This window comes from Strongylocentrotus purpuratus, unplaced genomic scaffold (genome assembly GCF_000002235.5).
Source record: "Strongylocentrotus purpuratus isolate Spur 01 unplaced genomic scaffold, Spur_5.0 spur5_scaffold_1, whole genome shotgun sequence".
Classification (NCBI taxonomy): domain Eukaryota; kingdom Metazoa; phylum Echinodermata; class Echinoidea; order Camarodonta; family Strongylocentrotidae; genus Strongylocentrotus; species Strongylocentrotus purpuratus.
In genome coordinates this window covers 37318717-37337080 of record NW_022145594.1, presented here as the reverse complement: position 1 = coordinate 37337080, position 18364 = coordinate 37318717, and the positions used below count along the sequence as shown (strand labels likewise).

The window sequence follows — 18364 nt, the reverse complement described above, 5'->3', positions numbered from 1 at the left end:
GAAATGTAGACTTAACTTCTTAAGGCCCAAGTGCTCAGTGACACATAAACCACTTTTTCTCAAAATGGCCAAAATGGAGTTACGTCTTTGTGTCACCGACCCCTCGTATTGTTTCTTTCAAATATGTCCTTTGAATGATACACTCATGAGAAGAAGGCTAATCAAATTCACTGGCAAGATTCTTGTCCTCAATAATCATATTAAAATATAACACTTTATATAAACTTCCACAATTTATTAAAAACAACTCATTGGATGTGCACATTTCAATCAACTTACACGGAGCTTATACACCAAGATCATTCATAACAGAAAACGGGGGAAAACAACTGAAACGAATTCAAATTGAGTTTAATACCTGAAGTAGGAAAAACATTTCCTCACTGGTAATACATTGAATGCTGCAGCAACGCAAAATTTTATAGTGAATATATATCTATACATGGAGTTATCAATACATATTTATCATCCTTCAAAGACACTTGTAAATCATCTTGTTTGGAGCCAGATGGCCAGTAGCTCGATGTAAAATGATAAGAGTGTAACACCTTTCTTGCACAAAACGGATGATTCACCCATATCTATACAAATTGACTGGAGCAATGGCAGGTTCAAGATTGTATTTCAAGCCCATGTTTCATACAGCTGCGCTTGAGGCCCTGACCTGTTGATATTGCCAAAGAACACATGTTCCATATGGCGCTTAAAGGGGCGGTAGCCTGACGAGACTATGCATCTTTCCCCGAGGCCCACTCGTGGAAAATCAGGTAGAGTATGACTACAAACAACGCGACCGCAGTAGGCCTACGTATTCACATGCGTGCAACATACGCAAAACCAAAGCGGACGGTGACTCAGTTAATGAAGTTCATTCGTTTACGTGCAGTTGTCCAAAAGAAGACGTAGATGGCATCAACCAGTATTTCCCATGCTACAGCCCCTTTATCCAAGCCACTTTGACTTGTGGATATCGCTGAAGACTAAACACCCTTATGTGGCTCTACAAAACTGCTGTGCCTGTAGCTTGGCTTTGTGAGAAGATCCAGTCTTAACCGCTTGTCTGCTTCTCACCAGTCTTAACCAGTCTTAACTAGTCTTAACCGCTTCTCACTTCCACCTGCTCTCCCTGCTCTTGGATGTCTGTTTCATTCTTCCGCATGATCTCACTATTCCGAGTCAAGAATCCTATGCATGTAAGCACAAACAAACATACAACTTAACATAATTTGTTAATCTTTCTTAAAGTGACTGGGTAACATTAGGGACTTTTAGATTTGCACAACGACAACGTGGATTGTTACGATCGGCGTCCTTTTAATGCACTGCCTTGAATGGACGTCACACTTATCAGTCCACGCAGATCTAAAAGTCCCTATTGCCTCTGATTCTGAAACAAAATCCTGGATTTAGCTCATGCTGCAATCATAATTGTAAACCTTTAGGTCAGTCAGGGACCCCATGACTTTTACAAGCCAATCGTCTGTTTGATTATTAAGATATTTATGATTGGAAATCGAAATTTCATTTTTTGTTTTCCTAATGGTTTTTATAACACTAAAGCCTATTGGGGAAAATGAGTATGGTAAAACCGGTCACTCAAAGATGTTTACTTTTTGAGGCACTTCATGATCATTTTTAAGCGCAATTTTGTTAGGGCTTATATCACAGGCACTGATTACACATAGGGCCATGCATCTCAGATTTAACATTGTTAAACGATGCCTTTAAAGTAAGCACTGGTCTGATTTTGGCATACTGGACAACTCATGCTAATATAAAACATCAAGTGCCTGCTTACAATGAAAAAGTGAGAGTACAACATATCCTTTTTATTTCATCCACTGTTCTGCAACAATGGATTTACAATCTTTCCATGATTTGGAATAAAAGGGCAAATGAAAAATTGGTTGATAAGAAGTACTTTTAAAAAACTAAAAAGACTACCCTACCTTACTTTCGCAACAATCCTGTGTTCTATCTTCATACAGGGGTGTAGTTCTCCACTATTTTTCAAATTTGTTTAATCTGGGTCCTCTTTCATAAACGTAATTATCAAAAACATGCTATAATGACTATCATTAGCTACTAAAATCATTGCATTTGATTGGCCAGGAGCAAGTATATCACTGAATTTTAGAACTTATCAATGATAAGAAGTTTTGTGAAACAGGGCCCTACTTCTATGCTTTTTTTCTTATTGCCCGTTTAAAGTCAACTTTTTATTAAGGTTAGATTACCCCTTTAAACGTGGGATTTAACTGCTCACTCACCTCAAGGTCAAAGGTCAAAAGCCCTCAACTTCCAGGACTATGGAAGAACTCTGAATATCCTATACCAAAGCTTATGGCCTCTGGTACCCTGTAAAATAGTTCAAAGTGTTTGATTAAAGCTTGATGATGTACACTTTGTACAGAGGAGTGGGGAGCACACAACCCACAAAGTGAATCTTGTTGATGTTCTTCTGTAGACCCATTACATGAGTGAAAAGCACTTTCTTTTGTCATTATATATTTCGAAAAATGCTTCTTCTCCAGTACGAGTCTTGTGCTAAAGGTCATAAACTCACTTTGTTGAAAATGGACAATTAGCCATGTACCTGATGTGTTTTAGACCTATTGAATAAGGAAAATGAGTGAAAAACAATTTGAAAATCTTCCAACTTATAATAATAATAATAATAGTTCGTCCTTATGTAGCGCATTTCAGGGCCGCAGGCTCTCTCAATGCGTTTTACAGATATATTATTACCCTGGTCATCGGATTCATGCTTACCGCCTTACTCGCACACAATGTATGCACATTCTCCACTCCCTAAGGAGCATTCCAGCCAGTTATAGGAGCCTTAAGGTTATAAACTCTCTTTGTAGAAGATGGCTATGTGGCAATGTAGGTGTACTTCTTTATACCACTGAATGAGTGAAAGGGAATTGATATTTCAGAATGTTCCTACTCATATAAGCCATAAGGTCATAACTCACTTTGTTGAAGTTGGACAATTAGCTATGTGGGTGCTCTTCTTTTGACCAGCAACATCTACGTCTCTGCTTTCTTCAAGGCCTCCGGTCGTATCTACCGTTCTAAAACTTTGCCTATGGAAGAAGACAAATTGATGAGATTAGATAACATATAAGGCAAGATCTATCCAGGCATGTGTTAGAGCAGCAATGGTACATGGTTCAGAAGCCTGGGGGGGTGTTTCACAAAGACTAAAATCGACTTTAAGTTGAACTTAACTATGGCAGCCCATTCATGCCACTGGTTGCTATCACCATTGATCTCTCAATTATGATCTTTAGATAATATTTTTTCTTCAATAATGAACTTGAAAAAAAAGCTCAATTCTGTAGATGTGTGACCATGATTTGTACATCGCTCGAGAGACCAATGCCACTAAATGGTCAGAGCAACCAGTGGTATGAAAGGCCTGCCATAGTTAAGTTCAACTTAAAGTCGATTTGAGTCCTTGTGAAACACTCCCCAGGAATGTGAAGACAGTACTAGGATAACATTCATGTGTTCATAATTTAAAAGAAAAAATACAACCTTTAAAGATCCAACAATCATCAAATTTATCACACTATAAGAACTTCTATTCATTTCTTTTAATCATGAGAATCTAATGGTCCACATATATATTTCAGTGAACCCAATTTGTTATCTTTCAATCTAGTCAAGTAAGTTTTAGCCAGTATGGGTTTGTTTAATTATATTATATCATCACCTATGAAACACAGAGAAAAGCAGCTACAGTTTACGTGTAATAATCAATGTTCCATATCTGTTTATACATGAACTTTCTTCAAAATTAAAATAGAAACTGTAGACTTTACTTCTGTTGTCAACAAACTTAGTAATGGTGTTACCTTCTGTCAAAAAGAAAGTTTGCAGGATAGCCATGGCAACTGGTCATGTGATCTAGCCTGCTCTGTGCATCCATGAACCGATGGTTGCAGTTTTCTTCAAGGCAGCAATACTATATGAAATGGAAATAGTGAAAATAAAATTTACTCAATAAACTATCGATGAAATTAATGCAAAATAATGTAAAGTCCATCTGGATTACTACAATCATTTGTTGTATAAATTTATGTACGTCTGCCCGTCTTATAAAGAGCTGATATTAATTAAAAACTCGTTTGCGATTGATATCGATCACAACAATGTACATAAACGATTGAGGACTACAAACTTGCTATTGATTAGAGGACTTGCAATTGACTTGGATCAATCAATTGCAACTCTTTATAAGACGGGACCCAGGAGCGATTTTTTTTTTTTTTTGGGGGGGGGGGGGTAACATTGTTGGGGCACCACAGAGGATTTGGTATGCATTTCAATTGGAAGTACATTGTAAGAACCATAAAAATGAAATATAAAAATTAAATTAAATATAAGCAATAGTATTAATAGCATGGGCAACGTTGACACTTTTGTAGAGCAAATTTGTTACACTTACTTGCTAGTGTTTTTTTACTCTGATTGTACATGACAGTAGGTTTTAGTATGTTTTTTGTTCTGTTCTTTTGTTCTTGTTCTGTTTTTCCTGTACAGGGTGTATGTGTGTATTTTAGGGTAGGCTTTTTATATAAGGAATCCCTCCCCTCTGCCTATAATCCCAAATGCTCTCATAAATTGCCAGTGTTCTTTGTTATCACTGTCTTGTTGTTTTTATCATTCCATTCTGTATTTGTATGTTTTAAATTATGTCATGAAGAGTATTGAACAAACTTTGAATTGAATTAAATTTGAATTGAATTTGAATTAATTATCATACCATAGGTTGCTGTTGTGAGAGCAGTGAGAAGAAGCTATCATGGTTCTCTGTGAGGTGAATTTCTAGAAGATGATTGGTTGAATAGAAGCGCTGACAGTAACGACACACGAAGCGATGGCACACCATGTAGTGAGCTTCAAAATCATTCATCCTCGCAAACGATTGGTTGCAGCCAGGCACATGGCATTCACAGCCACTACTGCTGGAAGAAAAGGAATGTTGTTAAAGGCATCGTTTAACAATGTTGAATCTGAGATGCATAGCCCTACATGTTATCAGTATCTGTGATATGGTGTAATATTGAAGCCCTAGAAAAATTGTGCTTCAAAATGATCATGAAGTGCCTCAAAAAGGAAAAATCTTTGATTGACCGGTTTTACCATACTCATTTTTCCCAATAGACTGTAGTGTAATACAAATTGTTAGGAAAACAAATTCTGAAATTTATAATTCTAATCATAGATATCTTGATAATAAGACAGGCGAGATTGGCTTGTGAAAGTCATGGGATTCAGTAAATGTTCATTGTCGACTAAATTATATGAAATCCTGATCATTAATACCGTTTGAAAATGGTTCAAAATATGGGTAACATTGCATCAGAAGTTCAGAATGCACATTAGAACCCAAAACTTGCAGGGCCCTTTAATGAGCCCTTGATTCACAGTACATAGGACTTCAAGCTTCATGGGCATCAGATCATACTCTACTCCTTCCAAGTTGTTAAATTATTTTATGTGCTCGAATTTTTGTTTGTGGACCACCCTGCTACGACAGAGCTTACCGGTAGACAAAAATAAAAAATAATAAAATGATTTTCATGAAGTATTGATTGTTTCAATAAAAATGATTTTGGTTGATGAAACATGCGGAGCAAGAAAAATAATCAATGTTACATGTAAGTGAATATCAAAAGTTGAAACAAACTTCAACATTTGGGTAGCAATATACCCTGGCCCTTTAGAACGATACTTGGTTGAAACACTTATCAAATAAAATCAGGCTTTGGGCTATACATCAAACAATGGCTAAAGGCAAGCTTGCACATTTTCTGAGATTTTTTTTTTCTTCTTTCTTTTCTTTCTTTCTTCATCACTCTCTTACCAAACAGTTTCTTGTTCATCCTCCTGACTGGTGATCCCTTTTATTGCATTGTCAGGCCCATATTGCACATTATGTGAATCAGCAGCTGGCTCAGAGATGTGACCCCTACCACTCAAGATGAACTGCTTGGCTTGATGAAAACCAATCCTCTGGTCCGGAGATCTCTCTCGTTTCTGCATCTGGAGCCGATTCCACTACACCATGCAGCTAGCCTAGAAGTAGAAGAATGACCACTCACCCTGTAAATATTTCTTTTAAAGTCAAAGATAAAATGAAATAAAACAAAAATCTAGAAACACTAAGGTGTTGTGGCTAGATACAGCCAGGTATACACGTCTACAATGAATGAGGTCTAAATAGGTCTAATAGGTCTAATAGTCTAAACTCATACCCGATCTAGCGCTAAAGTCTAAAGAGATTTTATTTCTCCAACCTAGACCATATTGCATTGTTTCTCGTCTTGATACTAGTAATGATAACACTAGGGTTCTAGATCTAGTCTAGTGTCTCTGAATCTGCATTTATACAGAGGAGTTTTAAAGTTCAGAAAATGTTTTATTACACACTAAGTATAGACCTAATGCTGTTATGTGTGGCTAAAAAATAAAACAGACATAGCCTAGACCTAGATGCCTGCTTTAATTTAAGCTTTGAACCGGGCACAACTGTAAGGGCTACGGTAATTCCAGCGAGCTCCGCCGGAGAGCTTCGGCGGCGGAGCTCCCTAGAGTTAGTGCTGAGCCTGAGACCGACACGTCCTTCTCTAGTCTAGGGCTCGGTCTGCGGGAAAATGACCACTAACAGTTTACCTAGAATCCTGATATATATATCACACATTCACACAAAGTTAATTCAAACTAATTAATTCAATTTGTTACTGATAACTGAAAATAATATTGCAAAAATATTGCAAGAAATAGTCAACCTTCGGCTTCGGCTTCGCAGCGACCCGATTCAAGTTGCCTTATCGATAATTGTCGCACGCCCTCTCGTGTTCATCGCATGCGTTCTTGATTTTTTGCCCTTTTTTCCCTTTTATTTATTTACCTTCAGTTTAAATCTTTTTTTGTCCTCTTCTTTTTTTTTAGTGGGGAGGGTGGTATGCTTGGTACGTAGTTAATTCTTTAGCAAGCAGATTTTTGTTCGTGAAATGGTGACTGTCCGCTCCACGATGAAAAATGAACCACCAGATTTTTTAATTGCCCACTCCCCCTCAATGTTTTTACCTCTGATACCCAATAAATCTTTATTCCCCCTTCCCATTCAGGGGGTAAACCCCGCAGGATTGGCACATGTAGATATCAATTCTGCCCTATTCAGCGTCAGATTGACCACATCCTCAAACTTGTGTCTGTTTGAAACAAAATGTTTAGATAAAGCCCCCTCTAATAATAATATATTGCTAGTTTTTCTACATGTGATACCACGTACGGTGCTTTACACTGGAAGGGGCAGTTTGAATAGCGCTGAAATTGGGCACGGTTTGACGTTTCATTAATTATTAGAGAAAGAAGACGATTCGTTGTAACATTCTCGACTCTTAATCCTTGTTTGAAGGCAGTTCCCCCCCCCCCCTCTCGCGCGAAGCGTGGAAGCTTTGACATTTCATTAAATTATTAGAGAAAGAAGACGATTCGTGACTCTTAATCCATGTTTGAATGCAATTTCCCCCACCCCCCCCCCCCCCCCCCCCCCCCCTCTCGCGCGAAGCGTGAAAGCTTTGACGTTTCATTAAATATCAGAGAAAGAAGACGATTCGTTGTATACCATTCTCGACTATTAATCCTGGTCGGAATTCAGTTTCCTCCCGCCCGCGCGAAGCGCGGAGGCTTTGACCTTTCATTAATTATTAAAGAAAGAAGATTTGTTGTACCATTCTCGACTCTTATTACTTGACTGAATTCAGCCCCCCTCCCCCGCGAAGTACGGAAGCTTTGACCTTCCATAGTTTAATGAAGCTATTAGAAAAAGAAGATGATTCGTTGTTCCATTCTCGACTCTTAATCCTTGTCTGAATTCAATTCCCCCTCCTGCGCTTTGCACGTAAGCTTAACGTTTCATTTAATTATTAGAGAAAGAAGATGATTCGTTGTTCCGTTCTCGACTCTTAATCCTTGTCTGAATTGAGTTTCCGCCCCCCCCCCCCCCCTCCACTCCCGCGCAAAGCGCGGAAGTTTTGACGTTTCATTAAATTATAAGAGAAAGGAGACGATTCTTTGTACCATTCTCGACTCTTAATCCTTGTCTGAATTCAGTTTCCCCCTGCCCGCGCGTAGCGCGTAAGCTTTGACGTTTCATTAAATTATTAGAGAAAGAAGACGATTCGTGACTCTTAATCCTTGTTTGAATGCAGTTTCCCCCGTGGAAGCGTGAAAGCTTTGACGTTTCATTAAATTATTAGAGAAAGAAGATGATTCATTTTACCATTCTTGACTCCCAATCCTTGTCTGAATTCAGTTGCCCCCCTCCCGAACGATGCGCGGAAGTTTTGACATTTCATTAAATTATTAGAGAAAGAAGACGATTCGTGGTACTGTTCTCGACTTGTCAGAATTTTCAAAAATGTTTCTTTGTCTGCTCCTTTTTCGTCCTATGTCCTCTTACTGCCCCTACCGCCCCTAGCTACGCGCCTGCTTTAAAGGGAAAATGAAACAATCATGATTGTGATAGCACACAATTAGGTAAGTAGAAATGAAAGGGAAAAAAGATCTTTTACACCAACCATGGATAAATCACGGCTGGGAGCGTCATAGTTTTGTGTTATCGGGCGAGGGCAGGGGCGTAGCGACCAAGCGAGATTTTGCAATGTTGAATGCTGAAATTATGCATTCTAGAAAATCCCTAAGCCCAATATGTGCGTTCTTTCCGCTATATTTCTTTCTAGCTATCTTTCTAAATTTCCTGGGGGACGTGTCCCCCTATCGGGCCAAGGATTGCCGCCCCTGTCCATGATTACTACCAACATGAGTTCAAATACAAGCACAAGCGATTTGGTATGAGCTGAATCCAAATGAAGGGCAAAATTAAGAGTTGTGAAGCGGCCCTACCGTAAGACATCCAAAATATTGTGCCCTTTTTCAAATTTCTCACTAAAGAGTGATGACCGCAGGGGCTGTTCTTAACGTTTAACTTTGAATCCGCGGCTCGAGATTTTAAGCGGCCGGTGTCATGTAGGACTTCTAAAAACAAGATTCTCATACAGATGGCCCCCACATTGAGCTCTGAACCCAACAATTTTGAAATTTGAACGTGGGCCCTCAACATATACAAACCCTAAAGAATTATAATCATGACCGCCTATGAACAAAATAGTTTGGGGTCCTGTATAATTATGTGCCAGGCTCCACACTAGCTTTTTTTTCATAAGGAGTCTATACATTTTTGGGGGTTTGTACATACGGCACTTGTTTTTATTTTTAGAGGGGGGGGGGGTCATCTTTAACCTATTCCTAATTTATACTACACATCTGTTTTGTAGTTAACCTTGAATAAATTGATACAACTTTTTCAACCAGATAATGCAAAACATATGTTATTTACCTCTTATTAGTCTAATATATTTATGTGGTCCCAAGAGGTTTCGACTTGTGCAAGGTTACCTGTACATTTAAACGTGTTAAATTGTAAGACTTACGGTCCGGAATAAGAGTCAGTGACGAAGCTCCGAGGGGAGGGGGGGGGGGGGGGGAGGTCAAAAGGGCACATGCATTTTCTGAATTGTATTGTAAGAAAGAGAGAGAGAGAGAGAGAGAGAGAGAGAGAGAGAAAGAGAAAGATAGAGAGAAATAGAGTGAGAGAGAAAGAATGAGAGATCATGGTCAAGGATTTAAATTCAATTTTCTTTAAAATGGTAAACCTGGTGTTAATGAAACTATCTGATATTGTCATTGCTACGTAGTGCCACGTACAAAAATTAACCACGACTATGATGTTTATTGCTGTGAAAAAAACTATTGACTTTTCACCCAGTAAATTATTATCATGTTTTCGATCTTGTTATTGAAAAAGTCAGAATTTTCTTTTGTCCTCGAACCACTACTGGGTGCAAACAGAAATTTCTAAACATCAATTGAAACTTATTCCAGGAAGCCAAACAGTAATTAAAGCTGTTGTTTATTCAAATAGCCGCCTACAATCACCAGCAGCAATATGGTACCTGTGTATAAAGCGCGTACACCCAGGGAATTGAAAATAATAGAAAAGGAAATACATAAGGAGAGTGGAGAGGACCCCCCCCCCCCCCCCCCACTCAGTGTTATTTAGGGTACGCATATGCGTGTTCCCTCCTTTTGAAAACACCCCCTAAGTCCGGTGTGTAAAGTCAATTTTGTGTATGTACGAGCCGGACTTTGGTGCGTGAAAAGTACCCCTTTACCGGACATTTTGGTAACACGCATGCGGTGATTTCGACCCCTGAGTGGGGGGGGGGGGGGGGGGCGGGGGAGAGGATAATATGAAGCAGGAAAAACAGGGAAATCCATAAAGAAAGAGAAGAGGATAGATCAAAGGAAAAACAAAGAAATACACGACGACAGAAAAGAGGATATATTAGCTAGCTGCATGGCTGGCTCTCCAATCAAATAGGGCTTCTACAATCTTAATAAGGGGCGGCGATTTCTTTTTATGACCAAGGGGGGGGGGGGACGGACAAAATGCGAGGGACGAGGGAACATAGTGAGCAAGAGGGGCCAGTGGCGTAATGAGCAGAAACGTTTGGGTGTGTGTGTGTGTGGGGGGGGGGGTCAAGTATTTACGATCAGGTAGAGCAAAGCGAGAGAAGCAAAAAGCTTTAATGGCGTGGGGTCCAGGGGCAAAGCCCCGGCGGGAGTCATGGGCGGAGCCCCATGAAGCTCAGGAGTTCTTTAGGCATTTAATTACGGTCAGATGAGCATTTTGATAAGGTTTATTTGTGATACTGGCAGGTCAATAATTTGGAGTGAGGCCTAGGGGGCGGCGCCCCCAGAATCTCAGGGTTTTAAGGCATGAAATTACGATCAGACGGATGAGCATCTAGGGGCCGCCTTAGGGCCCTCGGAAGGATCCAGGGGGTAGAGCCCCGGGATTCCAGGGGAATATAATGCCATTTTAGCAGCATTTGTAAATTGCTTGTATCAAATTAGAAATAAACCATGTTTGATTTTATTGGGGGGGGGGGTACTGGTCCCCCCCCCCCTCATCAGTACGCCAGTGAGCGGGGAGGAGGTGACGGAAGTGACTACCCCCATAGAGCTATATAATAAGTCTTATTATATAGCTCTATGCTACCCCCTCACAGGTTTGTTGTATTACAAAATCACATTCTTTAGGAAAACTATAGTATATACTACTAGCCCATGGACTGTGGCCTAAAATGGACGTTTACTTTTACGTTTATTTTTCACTTTATATGAGTTACATGTACAAAATACCAAGAATTAGAATTTCATAATAGGGAACCTTTAATATCTTGTATTACTCCTTACTGAAAAGAGCAAGCGGAATATTCATTTTTGTAGCACACTAGCACTGATCTATTTCTTTAACTCTTAATCTTGTAAATATACAGTGTAATCTGTGCTCACGTGATACCAATGGAATATAGATTTTCTACAATATTTACTTGTATGTTTTAAAGGATATTAAGGGATGCTATAGCGAACGAGCGAGAATATTTTTTTTCATTTTTATTAGTCTAAACGCTGTACTCTTGGGCCCTCCAGAGCTTATAAGTGTTTTGCAGTCTTTAGTCAGTGTTTGCTATTAATTTTTTGCACTTTTTCGGATTTCCGGGGGGACGTGTCCCCCGTCCCCCTGGGATCGCCGCCCCTGCCGACAATTAATAAGAGGACACTTTTTTTTGTTTTTGTTGGGTCTCGAAATTTGAAAATTTGACATTTTGCTCACTTGGGGGGGGGGGGGGGGGGTAAGGTCACCTTTTTTAGGTCAGCCATGGGAATAATTTTTTTTTAAATAAAAAAAATTTAAAAAAAATAAATAAAGGGGGGGGGGTTAGGGGGGTTATGGGGGGTTTACACACAGAAAATTACCAAAGGGGGGGTGGGGTTAACCCCCCCCCCCCTCTCCACCTGTGTACGCGCCTGTACTTGACTAAACTGGCTTAATAACAGTTGTGTAAACAAAATATGCGTGGCCTGGACGTACGTACGTACGTACATTTCCGCGCGCGCCCTATTCCGAATATGCATGTAGACATGTTAAACGATTTAAATTAATGGCTGTGCAGTGAATAATTGCCCCGAGGATGATTCAGGGGCGGCCGAGCGACTTCCAAAGTGGGGGGGGGGGCACCAACCAAAAAGGGCACTTTCTGGAAAAAAGGGCACCTACAGTGGGAAATCTCAAAGCGAAATTATATCAATTTTTTAGACATTGGTATATACCCCTACATTGTGATTACATTATCAGGGATGATTTCAATATTTGTTTCTCTTCATACATCATACAAGATATCGCTTAAGCATCATATTTTACAGTTGGGTGTGATGTCTGAATATGCATTTACGAGCGAGCGAGAAAAATTTTAAAGATCTGTGAGGTCGCAGTGTGAAAAATTACATTTTATAGAGAGGAAAAAAGCCAATCGTGATGGGGTTATAAGCACATTCTCATAACGGAAGACTGAAAAGACCTTTGATAAGTAACATAATTATATCATCTTTAAATGTGAGCGAGCGCAGCGAGCGAACTTTGGGGGAAATTACTCTTAGTCGCTTTAAATAAGGGGCACGTTTAATGATTACATGAAAAGGGGACAATTATCGAAAGGGATAAGACACTTATTAGAAAAGAAAAGGAGCACGTGTCAAATTACAAAGGATAATTATAAGGGTGAAAATGAGGCATTTTTTTCACCTGAAAAGAGGCACTCACCAGTGATGAAAAAGAGGCGTTTATGAAAATGGGAAATAGGCATTTGTTGACGGAAAAGGGACACCCATCATATTTTGATAGGGGCATTCATACGAGGTGAAAAGGGGATAGGTCCCTTATTAGAAAGGAAAAGGGGCACGTATCATTATTAAAAGGGGCACTTATGAAAATGTAAAAGGGGCACTTATAATAAAGGAAAATGTGCATTTGGTGAATGAAAAGGGGGCACTGTTCAGATTTTTAAAAGGGGCAGTTATGAGAAGGGGAAGGAGCTCTTTCTTTTTAATGGGGGCACTTATCATAAGGAAAAGGGAAACTTATTAGAAAGGGAAAGGGGTAGTTGTGAGAAGGGGAAGGAGCTCTCTCTTTTTAACGGGGGCACTTATCATAAGGAAAAGGGGCACTGACCAGATATGAAAAGGGGCACTTATGAAAATGTAAAAGGGGCACTTATAATAAAGGAAAATGTGCATTTGGTGAATGAAAAGGGGGCACTGTTCAGATTTTTAAAAGGGGCAGTTATGAGAAGGGGAAGGAGCTCTTTCTTTTTAATGGGGGCACTTATCATAAGGAAAAGGGACACTTATTAGAAAGGGAAAGGGGTAGTTGTGAGAAGGGGAAGGAGCTCTCTCTTTTTAATGGGGGCACTTATCATAAGGAAAAGGGGCACTTATTCGAAAATAAGAGGGGCACATGTTAAAATGAAAGGTGTGCTCATCCGAGTTTTAAAAAGGGGTAGTTATTAAAAGGAGAAGGGGCACTTCTTACAAAGGAAAAAAGGGGAAGTTGTCAAAGTAAAAGGAGCACCTCTCAGTTTTGAATAAGGCAATAATCAGAGGTGAAAGGGGCACTTCTCGTACCTGAAAAGAGGCACTTACTAGAGATTAAAAAGGGCACTTATTCAAGATAATTTCAAGATTGATGAGAATGGAAAATGGACACTTATTGCAAAGGAAAATGGGAACATGTCGAAGGAAAAAGGGCACGTGTCAAAAATAAAAAGGGCACTCGTCAGAGGTGAAAAGGGGGAAGGGGCACTTTTACTAAGTAATAGGGGCACTTGTCAAAGTAAAAGGGGCACCTTTCCTATGTAAAAGGGGCACATCTTACAAAATAAAAGGGGCACTTTCCTATCTAAAAAGGGGCACTTTTGGGGAATTTAAAAAAGTGGGGGGGGGACTGTGCCCCCCCCCCCCGGGAGGGCCGCCTCTGGGATGATTAGAAATATATTGACATTTAAGTTATACTGACATTAAACTTAATTATTGAAAATATATCGCCATTTTGTTTTAATGTAGAGATTTCGTTTGATATAGTTGCAAAATATGAGTTATTTGCAATCGATTGCAACTCAACATTAATTTATTGCAACGTCCCATTATAAAAACATAACACTTCAAACATAAAAACAACTAAATAACAAACGCGTAGCCAGGATTTCATTTTAGGGGGGGGGGCGGTAGTGAGCACGCAAAGCGCGCTCCCTAGGGGGGGGGGGGGGTGGGTGCAGGGAGGGGGGAGTTTCCCCCCTCCCGCGCGAAGCGCGGAAGCTTTGAAAGAAGACGATTCGTTGTACCTTTCTCGACTCTTAATCCTTATCTGTATTCAGTCCCTCCCCTCTCTCACGCGAAGCTTTGACGTTTCATTAAATCATTAGAGAAAGAAGACGATTCGTTGTACCTTTCTCGACTCTTAATCCTTGTCTGAATTCTGTTCCCCCCCCCCTCTCGCGCGAAGCTTTGACGTTTCATTAAATTATTAGAGAAAGAAGACGATTCGTTGTACCTTTCCCGACTCATATTTCTTAATTTGAACTCAGTTTCCCCCTTCCCGCGCGAAGCGCGGAACCTTTGACGATTCATTGTACCGTTCTCGACTCCTTTTCCCTTTTTCTTCCTACGTCCTCTTTCTTTTTTTTCTTCTCTTTCTCTCTCTTTTTTTTTTTGGCCGGCATTTTTTTTTTTTGGGGGGGGGGGGCGACCGCCTCCACCGCCCCCCCTGGCTACGCGCCTGCTAAATAATACGCCAAACTTTTTGTTTTAAGGTTTTTTTGAAAATAAACGTTAACAAATCGAGTGGACACTTTTCGCCAATCGCAGACTCATATCGCCGATCTAGGAGACGCATATCGCCGGTGGAATGCGGCGAGACGCGTCTCTAAGACGCATATCGCCTGGCGATATGCGTCTGTACAGACGTGATTTCGCTAAGACACATAACGCCACGACACCGGCCTGGCCCCCCTCTATTCAATGACGTTTGCCAAGCCTTCTGGAATGACCCCAAATCTCCCGATTACAGTTTTCCCTCATTCGTCGTTACTGTCACTTAGTCCCATTTCCTTGCCTTTCCCCCTTTCTCACCCGACTTTTCTTTTTCCCACCCCCCCCCCTCCCTCCCCACCCCCACCCACTCAGTGTTATCTAAGGTATACGCACATGTATGTTCCCTCTCTTTGAAAGCACCCCTCTATCTCCGGTGTGTAAAGTCAGTACGGGCCGGATTTTTGTGTATTACGAGCCGGACTTTGTTGCGTGAAAAGTACCTCTTTATCTGAAATTTTGGAAACACAAATTCGGTCCCTCCGTGAGGGAGGGGGGGGGGGGGGCTTTGTTCTTTATCTTTTCTCTTCTCTTTTCCTTTCTCTTCTTTTTTCCTTTCTCTTCTCCTTTCTTTTCTCTTCTCCTTTCTTTTCCTCCTCTTCTCCTTTCTCTTTTTCTCTTTTTTCTTCCTCTTTTTTCCCTTCCTTTTGCGCCGCCAATAGGGGGGGGGGGGGCCGCGGCCGTTTCGGCCCCCCCCTGGATCCGCCACTGCGATCTGTGCCGCAGAAAAAATGACGCCTCCAGGGTCGGAATGACCGCATGCGTGTTACCAAAATGTCCGGTAAAGAGGTACTTTTCACGCACCAAAGTCCGGCTCGTACATACACAAAATTGACTTTACACACCGGACTTAAGGGGTGTTTTCAAAAGCAGGGAACACGCATACGCGTACCCTAAATAACACTGAGTGGGGGGGGGGGGGAGGGGGTCGTCGTTCATAAAGGGAGAACGACGTTGACCCTCCCAGCTTCACTCCACTATAGAGTCGTAGCTTAGCTGCACAATTAATTAAAAGCCCCTCTATTTTTAAGGAATTTAAAAATGAAGACACATTTTATAAGCGGCAAGGGAAGTATAGGTCTATAGGAAATGGTGCATCTCAGTCAGAACGGAAAATGGTCATTTATCACCGTGGGGAAAAGGGGCTGCCCGGATATGACAAGGCAAACTTCGGAAAGAAAAGGGGCACTTTTCTTGAAGGGAAAATGGATCCCTTGTTATGAGTGAAACGGGCGGGCCCCTTATCAACAAAATGAAAAATAGCCACTTTCAGGAGAAAAAGGGCACTTTAAGGGGTACTCAGTTGAGAAAACGGTAGGCCTACTGTGCCCCCTGCCCTCGGGATCGTTGCTCCTAGTAAACAAAACTTGTAAAATTATGATGATTTTGATGATACCAAAAAAATATTATGTAGACGACAAAGATTTATATCAGAAGAATCATTGCCATTATTTGTCAAGAGAATCATTCGTTCTTCTATATTAGGGTCATACGTCATCAAGGCAAAGTCAGCCGACTTCCAAGTATGACTGTGAAGCCAAGCATAATATTATCATTTATATTAATTAATCAATATTTGGTTATTTGGAGACCCAGAGGAAGAACAGAATCAACTTTGTCGGTGGTTATAAAACGGGTAACCCCTCGATCTACCGTTTAATTCTATTTTTCTAGAATAGTCCATGTAGAATATTTTAGTGTTTTGTATGTTTTTTGTGTTTGGATTTCATTTTGTTTGTTGTTATAGTCGTAAATAAAACCAACCACCCAACCATATTATATCTAACAAGACGAAAGACAGTAATGTCTCAATGAGCTTTACAAAGATTGAATTTATTTAAAAAAAAAAAAATTATCTCCTGTGAAAGAATCATAAAAGTAGTAAGGATCGAAAAGGGAAAGTCTACGGCATATAAATGGAATATCAAGATTCATTTATTCATTTAATTCATTCAATTCATTTTTTTTTTCCTCTTTCAATCGTTCATATTTACAATGATGGTATATTTTAACATATTCACATATTTATATACATATAGATCAATTTGCACAATACAATACATTAAAAAATAAACATGAAATTGAAAGGGAAGGAGGGCCGACTAAAAAGCAGAGCTTGTAGGGTGTAAGCCCCCCTGTAAAAGTAATTATCATGAATTATCATTTTATGAGAAAACAAAACAAAAACAACAATAATAACAGTAACTGATTCAGTAATAAAAAAAAATAACTTTTAAACGCAAAACATTGATAAATACATACATGTTTATAAAAAGAAATAATCAAAGTTGCATAAAGTCACACTACAAATTATATTTGATTGGGGAATGCAATAGCCTAGTAACTATTCAGAAGAAAGCTTTTAAGTCTCCTTTTGAAAATTTGTATCGAATTACACTGTATAATATCATTTGAAAGAGAATTCCACAGTTTTGGACCTGTAAAAACAAATGTCTTTTGTGCAAAAGATGTTCTATTTAATGGTAAATGAAAAGATAAACTAAATAAGTATACTGATTTCCTTTGCAACTCAAGTATAATTACTTCATATAAAAAAAATACTACATTATTTATTATCTTGCAATGCACAATGTGTTCATGCGCTACACATAACAATACATTGTTCAATTTTTTTATTTATTTATCTATGCACCAAAGTAATAAGTCCAACGTGTCAAAGTACATTATAAAAAATCAATAAAATTAACATAGTTATGTTTTCCTTAAATAAATAAAGGTCTTGAGTGCTGTCTTCTAGGTCTGTATAGGGTGCATGGGGGGGGGGGGGGTTCCAGAGGGTGGGTACACTGCATGCATGAACATATATTGGCCGTTTATCTCATTGTGTTGAGAATTGGAGTGGGAAATGTGGTTAAGATGTTTGTTCTGCGACCAGAAGGGGGGGGGGGGGGGAGATGTCTCATCAAGCCTTGAAATTGATCATAAAATTCATTTTAAAGATCGAAATCAATTTCAATTGAGGAAACACCACCCTCCCACCCCCCCCCCCTCCTGAGATAGAATTGACCTCAAAATCAATCAGGATCAGAAGCTTAAAATCAAAATGAATTTTAGTAGGATTATATCATCGATCGATACACCCCACCCCCCTCGCCTGAGAATCACCTCCTTCTTCCACCCGCCATCGTATAGATATTTTAGTATCTGTTCATTATTAGGAATGAGACACAGAAACAATATTCTAATATTTACAGGTTATGAGTTTGTTTATAATTATGTTGATTTTTCTTTCTGGGGATGGCTCAAAACTGAGAAATACAAAATTTTGTTTGAGGAAAGCCTCACTGCTTGTTTGATGTGTAAGTTTAAAAAAACAAAATCATCATCAATCGCCAAACAACACCATAGACGCCAGTTGAATGAATTTTTATAGATCCAAAATGTTCAAATTAATTGGGAATATTTATTTATTTAAAAAAAATTTTAAAAAAATGGAAACAAGTTATCCTGGGCGAATATAGGGAAAATGAATTTGACATACGTCAAGGAAATA

General features: G+C 39.6%; 1 protein-coding gene across 3 annotated transcripts; it reads right to left on the bottom strand.

Annotated features, from left to right (window-relative positions):
• Window positions 1-1079: 1079 nt before the first annotated feature.
• On the bottom strand, window positions 1080-6229 carry LOC105437950 (zinc finger protein 511-like). Of its 3 annotated transcripts, none has more exons than XM_030978173.1 (6): window positions 5879-6229; window positions 4775-4976; window positions 3864-3973; window positions 2979-3083; window positions 2271-2358; window positions 1080-1185 (listed from the first exon to the last, which is right to left on the bottom strand). In XM_030978173.1, exons 1-5 carry the CDS (start codon window positions 6055-6057, stop codon window positions 2295-2297), a joined length of 660 nt encoding a protein of 219 aa, XP_030834033.1. In that variant the 5' UTR covers window positions 6058-6229; the 3' UTR covers window positions 1080-1185; window positions 2271-2294. The 3 variants fall into 3 exon arrangements, with proteins under 3 accessions (XP_030834033.1, XP_030834031.1, XP_030834032.1); XM_030978171.1 differs by having other exon boundaries at window positions 2979-3089; window positions 5879-6228; XM_030978172.1 differs by having other exon boundaries at window positions 2979-3089; window positions 4775-4973; window positions 5879-6227.
• Window positions 6230-18364: the final 12135 nt, after the last annotated feature.

Coding starts and splice junctions, on each gene's coding strand:
- LOC105437950 (XM_030978171.1), bottom strand. CDS start 6,057: ATGCAGAAACGAGAGAGATCTCCGGACCAGAGGATTGGTTTTCATCAA. Junction 4,977..5,878: donor GATGAACAAGAAACTGTTTG/GTAAGAGAGTGA, acceptor CTTTTCTTCCAG/CAGTAGTGGCTGTGAATGCC. Junction 3,090..3,863: donor AACTTTCTTTTTGACAGAAG/GTAACACCATTA, acceptor CTTCTTCCATAG/GCAAAGTTTTAGAACGGTAG.